This window comes from Salminus brasiliensis, chromosome 14 (assembly GCF_030463535.1).
Source record: "Salminus brasiliensis chromosome 14, fSalBra1.hap2, whole genome shotgun sequence".
Classification (NCBI taxonomy): Eukaryota; Metazoa; Chordata; class Actinopteri; order Characiformes; family Bryconidae; genus Salminus; species Salminus brasiliensis.
Window position 1 is genome coordinate 18,091,438 of NC_132891.1, and position 17,875 is coordinate 18,109,312.

The following is a 17,875-nucleotide window of genomic DNA, read 5'->3' on the forward strand; positions in this document are numbered from 1 at the left end:
AAATGGATCTCAGCTGAGTAGCAGTAGCTTCCAGTCTCGGCCCAGAACAAACGGAATTAATCAGAAAACACTTTACACTTTGAAAGGGAGTGAAGGGCTGTTGCAGCTGAAGCAGTATAGAAGAGAAAAGGGGCTAAAGGTTGTGAAAGTTCATTTGCTTTGTCGTTTCCTCTGTGTACGAGTCGTTTTTCACTCAAGGAAAAGGCTTAAGGTTCCTTCTGCATGTTCTCCTACCACCACTCAGTCCACAGCCCCACAACTAACGGTGTTTTTGGGCAATCGTAAGATGTGAACGGACTGGGTGGAGGTTTAGGAGCTGGGGTGTTGGAGGAGCTTTAGAAGTTGTCGCTCCTCCGCCGCTGCTCGTTGATCCACTCTCCTGGGTTCACATCCATCTGCAGCATCTTCATGACCCACTTGTCACGTCGTGCGCCGTCAATAAACTCGTCCAGAGAGAGTTCCCCTGCAAACACAGGAAACACGCTCACCGTCACTCGCTTTTCTGGGGGAGACTTTGAAGCTGCACAACTGTTCGGGATGTGAATGGGATTTCCTGTGGTCTGCTTATTTTACAGTGTTATTAGAAAAGTTTTCACTATCTGCTGAGATTGTCCATGCTGACTCAAAAACACACTCACAATAGAGGCCTACAATAGAGGCTTCAGCACCTGTCAGTCAAACCAATGAATCATCTAGGCGACATATTATTATAATCCTCACTGATGACTAATTATAGTTCTTTTATAGGTCAGTGTTTCCGAGTCTTGTCCCTTTAGTACCTGTGACATAAAGGCCTTAAGGCTTGACCTATGGAGACTGGGTCATATGATGTCTTTACTTGACCTGACTTATTGATAAATCCTAGTTAGGCCACTGTCCGCTGTCCCTGCACTGTAGATCACTATCCAATGAAAAACATGTGTCTAAAAGATGGCGATGTTAAAGGAGAAGGCCAAAATGTTCTTAGCTTTGAATGCAAGTTGATGTAAAATAAGAGTATATTCCAAGTAATTTAGAGCATTTCTATTGGTCAATTCACCCGGAATCATTTACACACTGTACAGAAGCAGCTACAGGGTTCAAATGATGGAGAAAACTAACAACTGGCAAAATGGAGATACATTGTCGTCATTAGACAGCAGTGATATGCTCAAGAAGGCCAAACATTACATGACGTTACTTTAATCATACCACAGTCAGCATTTCATCATGCAAAAAGATTTTATATCTATATATAAGTTATTTTTGAGAATTTCTATATGATTCCTCATGAAAATTGACAGAATGTTAAACAGCTGCCAAACTCAAATGAAAACAAACTGTGAAAACATCACAAATGGAGATGCAAGGTGTTAGTGACAGTGGGGATATACAGACAGTGCATTTGAGGAATACACCAAAATCATCATAATAAACTGTATTCTTTCATATCTGCTTTTCTGAGCATATCGTGGGTATCATCAGTGCTTAAAGAACGCTGACCAACTGTGTGGTTCATTAAAAAGAGTGTAATCAGCCCTGGTTAAATGGATGATGTTCAATAAATACTGAATCAAATCACTGTGTTACATATGGGAGAGTATTTAAATAGCAGTTCATAAGAATCTGCTACTATTGTGATAAATGTTGTGTATCGAGAAAATATTTTGAAATATCGTAATGTAATATTTTTAACATATCGCCCAACCCTACTACAGATGAGGCAGATTAGACATTAGACTGAGCAAAGATAACAATAATGAGCTAACCATCTCCATTCTCGTCCACCAGCTCAAATATCCGGTCCACCACCTGGTCAGGGGTGAGTAGGTTACACTCCTCATCCAGCTCCCCATGGCACGCCTTCTTCATTCGATAAATTGACTGAAAAAAAACAGGCCAAATAATACAAAATCAATCAGTGCAAGAGAAATTAAGATGCTGAGCAGGGCTGTAGGACAAGAGTTTATTTCAAGTACTTTAGAGCTATTTCTATTGGTCTGATCATTCAGAATGATGTACATAGTGTACAGAAGCAGCTTCAGGGTTCAAACCATGGAGAAAACTAAAAACAGACAAAAATAGAGATACATGGTTTTCAGTGGACAGCAGCAAAATATGGGGTCTGCACATTTTAGAGCATAATTTGTATTTCTTGGCTGAATTTAACGTTAAAAAAGTAGAGGTGGCGGATGAATCAAATTTTCTGTTCAATTGCAGTTTTTGGCTTCCAAAAATGATGAAAGCTAGAATAGTGAGGTAAACATCCATCCAATAGTGAGGTCTCGTAAATCCAGCACACCCTTTCCGTTTGCCTCCACACTATTTGTGCGTTTCAGTTAAATTATATATATATATATATATATATATATATATATATATATATATATATATATATATATATACACAATTTAGCAGCTACACTTGACTCTTGATGCTTGTAGTTAATGTAAAGAGTTGTTAGAGCTAAGTCATATTAGAGCATTTTTTTGGTCCATTTGTCCAAATTGTTTTTAAGTGATGTAGAAAAATAATAATCAGAAAAAATAGAGATGTGATATTTTTTGAGGTCCTTTTGCTAAATGGGTGCACACTTGAATGGTTTAGTCTTAACATTAATAACGGAATACTTTTAAGATGTTAATTACCAGATACTCATTTTTACAAAAAATTATAAAGTGCTGTTTTGAATCTATTGCCTTTTCTTGATTGCTGCATGTTTAGGAGCATGTGTGTGAGCGTGAGCACATGATACTGCTCATGAGTGGCTTAACTGCTGCAGGTAACAGGCTGTGAAATCATAGAGGTCAAATGGATAATCATCCCCTGTGACTCTCACTTTAAAATGTCAATGTCAGGGTGTCTGTGACATAAGCAGGGTCATGGCATTAATCCTGCTCCGAACCAGATTCAGTATTTGCCTCTATTAGTTTTCGAAACACAAACACACAAATACACACAAGTTTGAGGTGACATGTCTGAGTCAGTGTGATTAAAGGAATGATAAGGAAGCCTGAGGGCGATTACCTCCACAATCTCCTTTAGCTCTGTTTTGTCGATGCAGCCACTCCCGTCCTTATCGTACATTTTAAAAGTCCATTTGAGTTTATGCTCCAGTTTGCCTCGCAGCACCAGATTCAAGGCTGCAACATATTCCAGAAAATCAATAGTGTTGTCCTGGGGAAGAAAAAAAAAGATGGAGAAAAGAGAAGCATGCCAATAGGCCCTAATGCAGGAAGCCAAACTTTGTTAAATCTTACTGGTTCCCAGAGAATTCATTAGACTAACTGTTGGATCCAATCTATAGTTTCTATCAAATTCACTGCTGTTGCTTTTTTGTCATTATCATGCCATTAGTTAGTCAGTTGTTGGCAGAAGAAGAAACTGCATCACTCACCCCATTTTTATCAAAAGCTCGGAACATGTTCTCTATGTAGTCTGCGGCCTCTTGGTTGTCGGTCACGCCAAAGAAGCTCTTGAACTCGTGCTTGAAGAGGGTCCCGCTTGGGCATTCCACCACAAATTTCTTATACCACTCCTGCAGCTCGGCCACATCGATCTCCTTATCGTCCGAATCGTCGCTGAGCCGCTGACCCATCGCGCAAGTGGGTTTGGAAAGCTCGGATGTTGCCTCTCAGCCAAAGATGTTCACGCACATATCTGAAAGCCTTCTGCTGCTTCACACGTCTGCAGTCAAAACATCCCACACAGCCACAGACTGGCGATGAAAAAAGGTGAGAAATGGAGGTGCAACTGTTACTGCAGCTTTTTAAGCACCAGGATAGGAATGTGCCTGAACTGGAAAAATGCCCAGAATGTTTGTCTTTGAAAGATTGGAAAAGTCCCCCTAAGCTTGTCGTGCTGATGCCCTACTGGCTTGGGATCCAGAACTCGGTCTGTTTTGGATCACATGACAGTGGAGATTAATCATATCAGCATGTCTCGCTCAATTAGTCCAGAGGCAGATGAAGGGAGGCTTTGCTATAGTTCCTCCTTTAGAATGCAGAACACTGTACCCCCACAGGTCCAGGGGCCTCTAGAGAGGGGGCAGATGTAATGATTGTGGTTTCATGAATACTAAGTCAATCCATGCTTTGATGATTATTCTTTAAGCTATTCTGTTGATCCAAGTGTCAGCTCATGGTCAGAGAATTCTCAGGCTTCTCTTTGATTACTTGCGAAAGGGGAGAGCGTGTACATATAAAAAACCTAGCTTTAAGCAGCCAATCCAATAAATTATCAAGGCTACTCATATTCTTCACAATCTCCAATGATTGCTAATTATATATTAAAGGTGATGTTTACCAGTGTTCTTCAATGGTTCCCATGTTTCTTCCTCTAGAACCAGTGACAAACACTGGCAGTAGTATTTTAGTGCAATGAAACCATGGAAACCTGACCCCCTAACATCATGATTGAACCACTACTGAACAATTTTACACTACAACTTCTGAAATGTCATTAATAAATGGCAGTTAAAATGAACTGTGGAATCATAAGGCTGGATTTACTGTGTTTCTGGATTGTGTAACAGCCAGTGGCACAGGACACGTTCTACAAGTCAAGAAACTAAAGCTAAAAAGAGGGTGGCTTTTACAACAGAACAATGATCCATAACCAAAATCTAAAATCCACCATGAATCACAAGGAACTGCAAGCTGAAGCTTTTGGAATGAAGCTTTAGGATGAAGCTTTGGGATTGAGTTTTGAGACAGAGCTCTGGTATTAATCTTTGGGATGGAACTTTGGTATGGAGTTTGGGAATGAAGCTGTGGGATGAAACTTTGGGTTGGAGCTTTGGGTTGGAGCTTTCAGATGAAGCTTTGGGATGTAGCTTTTGGATGTAGCTTTGGAATGAAGCTTTGAGATGGAGCTTTGGGCTGAAGCTTTGGGATGGAGCTTTGGAATTGAGCTTTGGGATAGAGCTTTGGAATGAAGCTTTGGAATGAAGCTGTGGAGTGAAGCTTTGGGTTGGAGCTTTGGGTTGGAGCTTTCAGATGAAGCTTTGGGATAGAGCTTTGGTATTAGTCTTTGGGATGGAACTTTGGTATGGAGCTTGGGAATGAAGCTGTGGGATGAAGCTTTGGGTTGGAGCTTTGGGTTGGAGCTTTCAGATGAAAGTTTGGGATGCAGTTTTGGGATGGAGCTTTGGGATGGAGCTTTGTGATGGAGCTTTGGAATGAAGCTTTGAGATGGAGCTTTGGGATGGAGCTTTGGATGGAGCTTTGGGATGGAGCTTTGAGATGCAGCTTTGGGCTGAAGCTTTGGGATGGAGCTTTGGAATTGAGCTTTGGGATGGAGCTTTGGGCATCATCTTTGGGATTAGTCTTTGGGATGGATCTTTGGGATGGAGCTTTGGAATTGAGCTTTGGGATGGAGCTTTGGGCATCATCTTTGGGATTAGTCTTTGGGATGGAACTTTGGGATGGAGCTTGCAAATGAAGCTGTGGGATGAAGCTTTGGGTTGGAGCTTTAGGTTGGAGCTTTGGGTTGGAGCTTTTGGATAAAGCGTTGGGATGCAACTTTGGGATGCAGCTTTGGAATGAAACTTTTGGCTGAAGCTTTGGGATGGAGTTTTGGAATTGTGCTTTGGGATGGAGCTTTGGGATGGAGCTTTAGAATGGATCTTTGGGATGGAGCTTTAGGATGGGCCTCATACGAAAGAAAAAGACAAGCTGTGATATCCAGGTATATCCAGTCCCCTATTCTTTCTTTTAACTGTCCTTTCTTTTAAGGCACCATCAACAGACATTATTGCCCAGCCAGCAGAAGTAAGAAAGTTCTCAGAAGGTAAATAAAGAAGTTAAGAGTCTGCAGTGCGGATCTATATAGCTATCGCTAATGCCAAAACACACACACTACAGAAAATATTTATATTATGATGATGATGATAATTAGAAGATTAGTGAAGACTTGAACACCTCTGATCTAAAGAAAGTAGTTAAGCATCTTAAGACTGTGTATATGGCCATGGCCAAGTTCATGAAGGCCTCAGAAAGACTGTGGCAATTGAACTGCGTTCCAAACGCCCCTGACCAGCCGCTCGAGCCTGGCATTTAAGCAGATGGGTTTAAACTGAAATTACAATTTGAAATGCAGTGACATATTTCCAAAAGCTACTTTTGCCACTCAACACTGAGAGGCCTACCTCGCCCTGCTGTCTTCCTGTTAGAAATAAATTGCATTGATGAGCTTATGCAATGTGCTGTACTGGAGAGAGAAACACTGTATTGATAAGGTGCGTAAACGATGGCTGGCTGATGTAATATACTGCAAAACAAGGCTGCATTGTTATAGGCTGTAAATCGATGTCTGTTCATCTACATGCACACAGGTCACCTGAACATGTCTAAAAGGGCACATATCTTTGCATTACATATCCTTACTGTCAGAAGAAAACCTTTGTAACTGCCTTCGTTATTTTTATTTACCATTTGATAAAGCCAGCTGTTGTTCACATGTACTGTAAGTCCAAACTTGTCCAAATCTTGCTCAATTAAAAGTGGAATTTTGATGCTAAACATATGCTTATTTAGATTTGGGCACCTTTGGTCAAAATACACTATATGGAGAAAATTATTTGGACATGCCTCATGATCACTGAATTCAGGTGTTGTATTCAGTCACATTTCCACAGGTGTATAACACCTAGCCATGCAGTCTGCCTATACACTATATTCTGCCTCCAGTATCCAGTATATACTGTCCATATAGCGTAAGTGTATGGTTTTTAAAAAATATTTTTATCAAGACTACTTTTCAATTTCTGACATGTCTTGATGATGTTATCTTTCATGTTTTTTTTTTTAGGTTACGTACAGTAACAGAACTTGACTTGACTGCGGTGCCCAAACTTTTGCATGCTACTGTACATTAAAAGCTTTCTTTGTTCGGTGGTATGTGATGAAGTGACTCATGGGTAGTGCTAGTCCTCACAACAAACATGAGCAAACAACCTCATTTTACACTGATATGGATTAATTTAAATGTATTCATAAATTAAACTGATTAGCATTGTCTAAAGGTTTCATTTCAATTTAATTTAACTTAGAACTAAAGTATAAATCTTCCAAAATAACACACTGTAAATGAAAACAGTATCATTTTTTGCAGGTGCTGAAAAGGTGCTGTTTATATACATTCTAAATAAACCTACTCAGATCATTTCATTTTGTAGGAAATACATCGAAAAATTGTTTTAATATATTTTTATTTTTATATAAATATGTTTTAATGCAAATATTAAATAGAAATATCTTCAAATTTGATGCACAAATGTACTTTACAATGAGAAGTTTAAATTTGACCAACTGTATAATTATTAGTTACTTCTACTTGAGAAAAAGCAAGCCAATCGGTTTCTCAGCTTTCTCAGCTTTGTCGGCTTCAAGTCCACGCTTGAGTCCACGCTTGACAAAGAACAGAACAGTATTTTCCATCCCTGGATTTTAGGACTCCTCTTTGTTCTGTCATGACGTTGAAGCTTATGAAAGTAGCAACATTAGAGTTTTGTGTTTGTGAGGAAATGCTCCCTGAGGAGTGTGCACTTTAGAGACCTACTCCAATATGCTGACTGCAGGCTTCATGGGGATAAGCTCTCTTACCCCAGAAGTGTCAAGGCCATCTGAGATGTCATTAAGCAATGTCCTTATGGATTAGGAAAGGGAAGTAGGCCTAACTGCTTCCCTGAGAAACTACAGTCATTTTAGACCAGTAAACTGGATCTAATGATAGCTCCTGGTGTCTCACAGTGTGGAAATGACATGATTCCTAAAACCAGGTTATTTGTAAACTGAATGACGTGTGTAGCTCCAAAGTAAAGTGCATCAGTAAAACTATTCAGTATTGAGTTTTAAAAACAACCATCAGAAGCACCCAGCGGTAATCAGGTCCGACTGATTGATAAATAATTGCTATGTGTAGTTCCCCTCTAAAATAGCCCTGATGAATAATTCACTCATAAGTGGATTTTAATATCTGCACTGTTACGGGTCTCAGAGCGGTTAATAAGCCACAAATAGACAACTGATAAACAGAATCAACACTGTCGCCCAATTCAGCGCTAAGTTAATTACAGCGATATAAATAGATGCTGCCAAAATTATTAACATGTACAGCTGTGAGGAAAAAAAGTTTGCGAGTTATCACAGTTCCCTCACTCAACAGTTTACAGGGCCGTATCTTTATTGAACAAGACGATTGAAACAGTCAAGGCCAATGAGGGGAACAGTGTGTGAAGTTCCAGCGTAATGCACTGAATACAAAAAGGGTGACTGGAGTCCGGTGTTCCAGTCAGTAGAGATGGAAGTTGGGCAGTTGGAACAACATCCCGGGGCAAATTTTGTAACTTTCTGAATCCTGCATGTTCCTTCTCTACCAGTCAGTCCATGGCCTGCCAAACATTATTAGGCCTATAAGCATAGAAGGGGTTAATAAGAATTACATTTTAGGCCTGTTGCTGCTCCTTCTGCACTGTACACTTAAAAAAAATAATAATAATAAATAAATAAATATAGGTTTTATTGTTTAAGCACTATTTCTTACAAAATGCAAAATTGTCTGCATTATTTTCTGAATGACCATAATGAGAAGATCTTAAATAAGATACTTAATTCTGAATTAATTCTGAATAATGTCATAATTAAAAATGGCACATACTGTGGTATGCAACAGTGGTACCTTGTTTTGTTGATATTTTTCAAGACAGGATAAATTATCAAATGCTCTACATGAAATACAAAAAACAAGCACTGTCACATGTAGCCCCACCTCGCTATCACATACAGCCTCAGAAACAATCTTTTGTTTATGTCGGCCATGTACTTTCTCCCTCATGCCTTACTGTTATTAGCTGCATTCCAGCGCTTAGGCTGCAGCTGATGCAGGGCGAGTCCTCGGTAGGACCATCCTATGAAGACTCATATGCTTCTTAGTAACCTATTGGTCACACAAAGACAACAGGCTGGGTGGTGATGTCACTAGAAAGGAGCCGCTTCCTGCAACTGCAGCATGAAGCTTGTGTGCCTTTTCACTTCTCTGGAGGCCTCATTTCTCACTGTACATGAACGGCCCTTCAATTTGGAACCACCTTGTATGACATAGCAGCCATGAAATGCAGCCTATCTCAGCTGCAGTCTAGGCTTTAGAAAGCAGCTACTGTATATCTCAGTCTTTGCCCCACCTGCTTCTCAGTGTTTTCATCTCTCGCTTATATTCCCTTATTAGTCAAGTCAAGTGTCAAGTCAAGTCAAGTGGGTTTATTGTCATTTCAACTACATACAGAGTACACAGTGAAACGAAACAACGTTCCTCCCGGACCATGGTGCAACATAGACAGTGCATACAAGACACAAGTGCAACACAAACAAACAAGTGCGGACAGACAACACAGTACAGACAGAGGATAATAAATAATGACTGTAGTGTGCAAGTTGTGCAATGTGCGATAAATAGAGTCCAGTGAGGTAGTAAAGTTATCAGTATTATGTCTGGTGTTAGAACATAGCCATCACTGGTTGATTTCTGCCTGGTCTAGGTGTTTAGGTTATTGTGTAAAAAGGCTAATTACAGGTAATCATGTCCAGTTTTTAGTCCCCCTTGTCCAACCACAACAAGCCTAATTGAATCAATTGTACAAATTTAACATCATTCTCCATCTCCCTCAATATGTTCAATTCACTTAAACTGTGAGCCATTATTCATTTAGAGCCTCTGCAGATTGACCTGCTTAGATTAATATCACTTAGAAACATGTAATATGAACACCATATGCCTAGTTTAAGTTATTCTAGTTAATACGTTTAAGAAACAGTGTTGAACAACCACAATGATCTACTGGTGAAATATGACACTTTCACACGATTCAGTTAAGGAAATGAAATGCACTGTAAAGATCTGAAGCAAACCATTCTCAACTGAGCAGATCTGTACAGAGGAATGAGTCAAAATACCTCCTAATTCCTGCATCTGACTGACCACCCTTACAAAAAGTATATTGGGTATATTATAAAAATAAACTTGAGTGTATATATATATATATATATATATATATATATATAATAAATTTGTATAAAATATACTCAAGTTTATTTTATTTAGGAAACTTGAGTAAAGTTTAAGTGTATTTCCCACTGTTTAGTTTATTAAAGTATATATTTTAGGAATACTTTAGGTGTAATGGCAGTAAACCTTGAGTACACAACTAGTTTGGGGGAAGCCCCATGGCACGTACCTGCACAGGCATGGGAAAAACACACCAAACAGACAGTGGCTTCAGAGGGGATTGAATCCACAGCTCCCACTATCTGGGGTGCCACCCTGCCGCCCAAACTAGATTACATCCAAGTTTAATTTTGTGCCACAACTGTACTGAATGTATATTCCTAACCCACATATTGTTAATTTCAGGAAGTACACTTTTAAGTATGCTTTCTGTAAACTACTAGTTTAATAGTCTTTTATTCTGTCACCATTTCTTTATGTGAACTTAACTTGACATAACACTTAGATTTAATTGTTTACACTTTGAAGTATATTACCAGTTTACACCCTTTTAGGTAACCTTCACAGTACAGGCCAAATATACATATACAGTATATTTTACAAATATACAAAAATGCAGTATAAGCTAAGCATATGTAGGTATAATTAGTGATGTCTCTAAAAAGTACATAAAAGTAAACTGAAAGCATACTCTTATACATTTGTTTTCCCTTTATTACGTTACTTGAATAAATGTCTTTTTTTGTAAAGGCAGCAGCTACAGAAGTCATTTGGTTGAGAGCATTCTAGTTACACATACAGTACTTTCCATCAGTGACCGTGATCGTTTACAACATCTGTTCACTAAGAATAAAGTAAACCGTGCTCTGTAAAATGTGTGTTTTTGGACCACAAGGTTCACACCTCCTTTTTTTTTATTTCAGAATTGTACATGAAGCCAAAATCTAATGTTAATACCTGCCCGTTTTTTTAACAAGTTTTGTAATACTTGAAAATGTCCCTAGATGTCAGTGCTTCATAGGACATGTTGTGACACAGCAGGGTTCTGGGTTTGGCTTGAGTGGTTTCGCCGCGTTTCTTTATTATAAAAAAAGGAATAATGCACGCTCAGTATAGTATTCATAAGGAGGAACGCCTTCAAAGTGAAGCTCTATGACAGTTTGTAGCCAGTATTAATCTGAACGAATAGCATGCCACCCTAACAGTGTGTGTCTAAAGCCCCCCTAACCTTGCCCCTTAAAAGGCAACACTTAACTTGTCAGTTCTCACTGAAAGTCAGTGTGCATGAAGCAAGACCCCGGGTGGCTGAAGTGTGCAATCAGTCATGACAAAAGCCCAGTGGTAGCCTGTTCTGTCCATTGCTCAGGATTTTGAAATCTCCCAAAATGTCAGAGCCAGTTGCCAGGGTAGCGAATAAAAATACCCTGTTCTATCTCTCTCTCTCTCGCGCGTGCTCTCTCTCCCTCTCTCTTACACACAGAGCAAGGTTAAGGAATGCAGTTAGTGTAGCTTACTGTGGCTGTAGGAGTTCTTATGGTCTGGATCACTCGCTGTCTAATGCAGAGAGAGATTTAGAAAAGGATGAAGTCGATGTACTTATCACTGGCCTTCTTAAGTGAAATGGAGCTAATAGGCCAAAAAGGTCAATGTCTGACAAGAGAAATAAAGATGTACTCTAGGAGACACAACCACTTCATGGCAAGTCATTAAACGCTGTTCAGTGGATTAAAGGCACATAATGGTTAGTCATGAAAGCCCTTCACTGGCTTAGCGTGGAGTTTGTATTGTGTTGTGTATTGACGTCAATGAACTAAGAGAAGGCCTGCTTTCTAAAGATTTGACATTTCCGGCTTTGTGCACGGTTTACCCGCCTCAATCTGTTCTCTACAATGAGCTGTGATGTAAATAACAGCTAGAACCAGCATTTATGTTGTTTTTTCCTCCCTATTTGAACAACAGCTAGACAGTACAGTCGTAAATCAAAGGTACAACAGGCAAGGCAACAAGGCAAGAAAATCATTTTTGCCTGTAAGGGCCCACTGCGACATTTGAAGATGTTCTGTTGGTGTCTACTTCATCTATAATGAATGGCGGTGACATTTGAGCTGAATCCATTTGTCACTTTTCCTGTGAGCCGGCCAGATACGCTCATGGTCCAGTGTGCACTGTGGCGCGGGGCTGCTGTCGCATCTCACTAAAATTTGAGAAAAAAACAACAACGATGAGGTGAAGAAAAGACGCGCAAGCAAAACAGCACTGGACAGCAATGCTCAAATCTTTTTATTAGAGAAGTCATAGAAGAGGCACTACCTCACATATATAGGCACTGAACTACTGGACTGGAGCCGCTGGCACGAACCTGCGTGAACCTGTGTTATCCCAGAGCACTGTCAGCAACCATGCCAGTCTGAGTGAAGGTTTCCATGTGATATGCTTTTATAATCTGCACTTAAGAATAGCGGGGACTCGTTAGGTGCAATGGTGGACTGTTGCATCAGGGACGTTGATAGAATTTAATACTGTGCTGTACTCGCTTCTTACATTCGCACTTTTTACCCACTGATACCCACAGTTTGGATAGAAACGTAGATCGAAAATGGCAAGAAAATGCATCCGTATTAGGAAATGCACAAAAATTCTAGCATCTAACACTAGGATTCTTCTCTACAATATGAATTTGCTACACAAGCTCACCCTCTAGGCTTGGATTTTGAGTCATGACATCATTACAAAGCTTCAATGATCTTATTATAGCTTCTACATCTGCTCTAAAGTGTGTTTGTGTAATGTGGTGAAGCAAATCGACGATGCGTGCCACAGCCCCAAAGTGGTGATCTTCATAAACTGCTCCAGCATAGAAAGGTTGTAAAATGTAGAGTTTCTATACAAGTACAAATCAATGCCTCTGGCTAAAGAAGTTCTGAGGTCTTGAAAAAGTCAAGTGACGCCATTTTAGACCATTTGATTTTAAAAATTGCTTCAAATTGATTGTCAGAGGAGCGTGAGCATGCTGGAATCTGGCGTGGTAATAAATACCATGCTTTAGAGAGTGAAAACAGTAGTCAGCTCTCCCACCATCAATCCTGGCTCGTTTCAAAAAAACTTATATTACAAAAGCTAGCAGAGGAGCACTTTGCCATTATTAGATCTGTTACAGTGGAGTTCAGGCTGAACCTAAGGGGGCTAACTCTTCTCATTCTGCTGATGAGACTAGGAGAACGCCAAAGAATGCTGCTGGCTGTGGCCATGAGCACTGTCTCTGCTCATTCACTTCAAGCACTTCTCTCGCATAGCACAGCCCCGACGTTACTTCTGACGTGACGGATGTGAACGTGGCGAAATCCTGCCACAGGCACAAAATCTGGAACTACAAAACTGACCTGTACTGTGAGATTGCAATGGCATGTGTCATCTACGTTTTTCACACACAATATTCCATTTAAGGTTAAACAAGTTGGAATGGTATCGTCTAGACACTAGCTTTAACAGTGGTGTTTTTTTGTTGCTGTTGGTCTTTGATGAAGCTCCTCTTTGGCAGGTTTTTTGTTGTTAATTTTTTTTGTTTTTTTCCTAGGTTGGACTGGACGTTGGTCCAGCAAGCTAGCACGATCTGCAGTTACACACCAATTACAAAGGTCAAAACACGCCATCATATAGAAAGAACAGACCCCAGCACCTCAGCTCTTTAACAACAACAAAAAAAAAAGAAAAAGAAAAGGTGAACAATGACGACCTGTCACCTCACACATGAACGAGATATAAAAAAAACAAACAGGTAGACCAACCAAACACAAAGCACTGGGAAAAGCTGGGTCAATTCACTGATCCAAACTAGAGGTTCACCACAGAGAAATATACCATGACATAGAGAAACATGGTCAAAATCACAGCAACACAACTGCTACTGAAGGTCCAGGTGTTTGTTACACTCTGTTTCTTACTAGAAATGCACAAACAAACTTGTGTTGGAAAGGGAAGGGTGGGATGTATATCCTATCTTGGTATCATCACCTTAAAATAAAGTAAAAAAAAAAAACAATCCTTGATAAAATTTGATTGTTTGCCTATATTTTCTTTAAACCACCTACTTGTGAAGTTCTTTGTGTCTCGAAAAACCCTGAAACTCAAAGTATTTCATATTGCTCCTACTCTGGATGCGCGGTTCTATCAAAACATCTCTTCCCAAAACAGATTGCTGGCAGATTCGAACAACCTGCCTTGGCTAGGGATCTCTAAGCACTGAATGCAAGATTTACGCAAGTCGAGAATCGCGTACTATCCAGTGCGCTGGGCTCATGAGCCTCGTCATGTAGCAGAATACGTGTAGAAAAAGAGGTATATTGTTTTCAGAATCATCACAGCTAATCTACTCACACCTCACATGTGAGCTCCCGCAGCCTGAAATCTGTTACCAGCTGTCAAAACCTTATAAGCCATTACTGAAACCACACGCGATTGTAGTGCAGCAAAGCTTGTGTTTGTTTACAGTGGGACGAAGGAAATAAGCAATCGCTCCATGTCCTTATGGGATTCCCCCTCTTTGCGCGCCGTCTCTGAATGAGCGAGCCTGTCACGGCTGCACAAAGCCATAAACCTCTGTCGATCAGCAGCTAACGTTTCTGCTGTGACGTGCTGCAAAAGACTGCTGGCAGCCAGCGGAGTATCACAGTTGTATCATTAGGGAGGTGTAAATCATAACAAACAAGACATGCTGAAGGAGCGTGGGCGTCCTTATGTGTGTGTGTGTGTGTGTGCGTGTGCAGGAGCCCGTGTGCGCGCACATGTGCCTCTTTGATCATCGTGTTTGTGGGCAAGGCATGTGTCGTTCAAATACTGAAGGTAAATGAACAGCTTTGCCATTCGCACAGCATTCATCACAGACAGTCACCCCTTAGGCGCGCAGATGACTGAGAGGCAGCGGCACACCCTGGAGACAGGCTAAATATGAGAGCATGAATATGTATAAGTGTCTTATTATCGAGTCAGGCTCTGGGCCTTCAGTTAATGGCAGGCCATAGGACCATCCGAGAGCAGGCCAGGATTTAATTAATATAACCAGAGTGCTAGGAGTGCAAACAATATGCCAGAAACGTCCCACAACCACGGTATTTCCCCTGGGTCTCCACCTGTGACCCTGAAACTCCCAGCCTGTCATTTAGCTTCGGATTGCAGAGCGTTAATGAGCCCCTGACCCCAAGTGCTCTCATGGTCATATCATCGATGGTGGAGAATCCGGGCAACCACAGAGTGCCGGTAAAGCATGTTGTGTGTGTGTTTGCGTGTGTGTGGGGGTGTGGAAGGGGGTAATTCATAAAGATGCGGGCGTGTGAAGATTACCTAACATGATTTTGCTCTGTTCTGAAGTGCAGGTGGCATCCTCTTGACAGCAGCTACCAGCCCTGCTGTCATTTACCTTTGCAAACACCTTTCTATTTTTCTGTGCGGCATGACAGCAATGCTTCCTCCTAACAACTTACCTCTAATCAGATACTGAGACTATCAGTTGTCATGCCAACTGCTCCTTTAGCAGGTATAATGGTGGATCTATATAGGTGACTCGAAAGTCAAAATGCACTATGTGGGGCTCTGACACTGAGCAGAAATTGCTTGGACTGAGCTGGGTCTCACTCACGGGTCTTGCTGGCTATTTTTAAATCGCTCCGTCTCCACAAGTTGCCCTAATCCCCGAACCCCATGCTACAGCGCAGGCATCGGTTATTAACCATTAGCGGAGTGCTCTTCTCTGCTCTAAGAATAACAGTGCTGAATTTCACACATGCATGGCTGTGAAGGTACAAAAAAACGCGCAGGCATACGCCTCCACTCGCGCAAAAGAAAAAAACTAAACAAAACAAACAAAAAAAAAAACAATCCTCACACATCATCTCTGGTTTTCCTTTAAGGTAATAGAAAAAGTGCTAAATGTGCTACTGCAGGCAAACTCTGCGGCAGCGTGGTGGATATGGCCCTATGTTCCTTTTGAGTTTAGCCAGAAAAGTACCCTGCTTTGATTCTGAAAAGACACTGCACAGATCAAAGGCGTCTGCACCACTGAACCTCTGTCTGTGTAGGTTTTTGTGTAGATAAGAGATTTTTTTGTGTTTTTTTGCTTTGCTTGTTTGTCTAAGACCTCCAGCTTTAGAGTCCATGGCTCGTTCGTGGTCCGTGACTCTTGTAGACCTCCTTTGTTGAAAGGACAGACTTGATGCACTAGAGCCAGTGTCTGAGTCTAAACCAATGGCCAGACCCTAGTTTTGGTCTGTGTCTTATGTCCAGGAGAGTCCAGTTTTGGGTGCGTTCGTGTCTGATGTGAAAGAACGCGCCCATATGTGTGTCAGACGCTTTCTTCCAGACAGAGGGCCTCCACTGCGTTACTGGGTCCCTGGGACACTCCTCCGATGACAAACAGCATATTGGAGGTCTGTAGAGAAGTAGAAGAGCAGCGTGGGGTAGAAAGTGGAGCCACAGCTTCCCATTTCCTCTTCACGTGATTGTAGCTCTCTACTGATCCCAATGGTGACGGTTGATTACCTGAATTAAGAAAAAAATAAAAACATTTGAGTTTAATTGAACTATTAATACTATATGAACCACTTAAAACCCCATATCCAACATTTTTCTCGTTGAGTCCACTTTGGACTTTAAGACTGATATATGTGAAGGACCTCTGCTCCCACTGGCTGCCCTGTCTCATTCAAAAAGCAGGCTAAAACACTTAGAGTCAGTGTGCCTGGCTTGAACTAAACTGCTGTATGCTGAATAAGTAGGTTATTAATGAGAGCGTCAAACTTTTACTTCGAAAAAAAGTGAAAAGAATAAGACAAAATGACATTTTCTAGGATATTTCCCATGTCTCTTAAACTGCAGGCTTATTATGCAGATATTCATTTTAATATTTAGTGTTCAGAAACAGTAGACTATTCTGGAAGTACTATAAAACTATACAAGTAAGAATCTGAAGTGGGACTAGGCTGTACAGCGTACCTGCATACGCTCAAAAGAATTTGGAGAAATGGGTGTCATTTGTTGTCATGTCGTTTTGGAGAAGGCTTTAGTTAAAAGCCTCATGATGCTTTAACAAAATTCATCTCTTCTTCTCTACAAGGGTGAAAGAATCACAGCATGAGAAATAGCATTTAAAGTGTTTAATATTTCAGATGATTTGGAGGTAGCAGGAGGGAGCTTTCAAAGTACGGCTTTATGAGTCACTCTTAGGCAGGTGTGCAGAGCAGCCAGCACAGCCACATCATTAGGCTGCCTCTCCAGCTACTCAATCAACACAACAGCACCTTGACATCACAACAACCCCCCCACTGCACTCACACATCCACTTCTTCACACACACACACACAAACACACTCGAACGGATGTCTCTTGCAGATGGAGCACCTGCCACCTGGTGAGTTTTGGGGCTAATGCGGATTTCGACAGGTGGCACCTTGCAGATATCTGTAAAAATTATGGAGCATATGCACACACTGAAAAATCTGCCTGCAAACCTCTTTGATAAGGCACAACCCACAATCTGGGCAGTGCTGTCCAGATATTGACTAATGTGGACAACAGACAGCAAAGTGTAAGCCAAGCTACTTGACTTCACAGTGCCATGCTAAAGTTTGGACACCCCTGGTCAAAATGTTTGGGGAACGGGAGTGTGTTAGAGGCTATGTTTTCAAAGAAACTGATGGAAGCATTTTGGAAACTGATGATGAATTGAACTTTTTTGGCCATAATGAGCAAGGCTAACTTTTGGGAGAGAAGGGTGCAGAATGTCATGAAAAAACATGCTTGGGCTTATGTTGCAGCAAGTGGCACAGGGATCATTTCATTGGTGAAAGGAAGCTAAAATCTAGCTTAAATGTGTCATCTTTAACTTTGTCTTTTGGAAATCAGG

At 40.9% G+C, this 17,875-nt stretch overlaps 2 protein-coding genes across 2 annotated transcripts in view; both read right to left on the minus strand.

Moving 5' to 3' along the window:
• Positions 1–100: 100 nt before the first annotated feature.
• guca1b (guanylate cyclase activator 1B) lies at positions 101–3,577 on the minus strand. Its single transcript, XM_072696793.1, has 4 exons — positions 3,377–3,577; positions 3,007–3,156; positions 1,749–1,863; positions 101–463 (listed from the first exon to the last, which is right to left on the minus strand). The coding sequence occupies exons 1-4, from the start codon at positions 3,575–3,577 to the stop codon at positions 336–338; spliced, it is 594 nt and encodes a 197-aa protein (XP_072552894.1). The 3' UTR covers positions 101–335.
• Positions 3,578–12,073: 8,496 nt separating this feature from the next.
• Positions 12,074–17,875, minus strand: part of klhdc8b (kelch domain containing 8B) — a 136,721-nt gene continuing 130,919 nt past the window's right edge. The window contains exon 6 of the mRNA XM_072697262.1: positions 12,074–16,512. Coding sequence (XP_072553363.1) covers positions 16,316–16,512 — 197 coding nt within the window. The 3' untranslated portion in view covers positions 12,074–16,315. The remainder of the gene's footprint in view (positions 16,513–17,875) is intronic.

Excerpts from the sequence above, each read along its gene's own strand:
- guca1b (XM_072696793.1), bottom strand. The coding sequence starts at position 3,577 with ATGGGTCAGCGGCTCAGCGACGATTCGGACGATAAGGAGATCGATGTG. Across the intron at positions 3,157-3,376 it reads GAGCTTTTGATAAAAATGGG|GACAACACTATTGATTTTCT; the intron begins GTGAGTGATGCA and ends TTTCTTCCCCAG. Across the intron at positions 1,864-3,006 it reads AGCTAAAGGAGATTGTGGAG|TCAATTTATCGAATGAAGAA; the intron begins GTAATCGCCCTC and ends GTTTTTTTTCAG.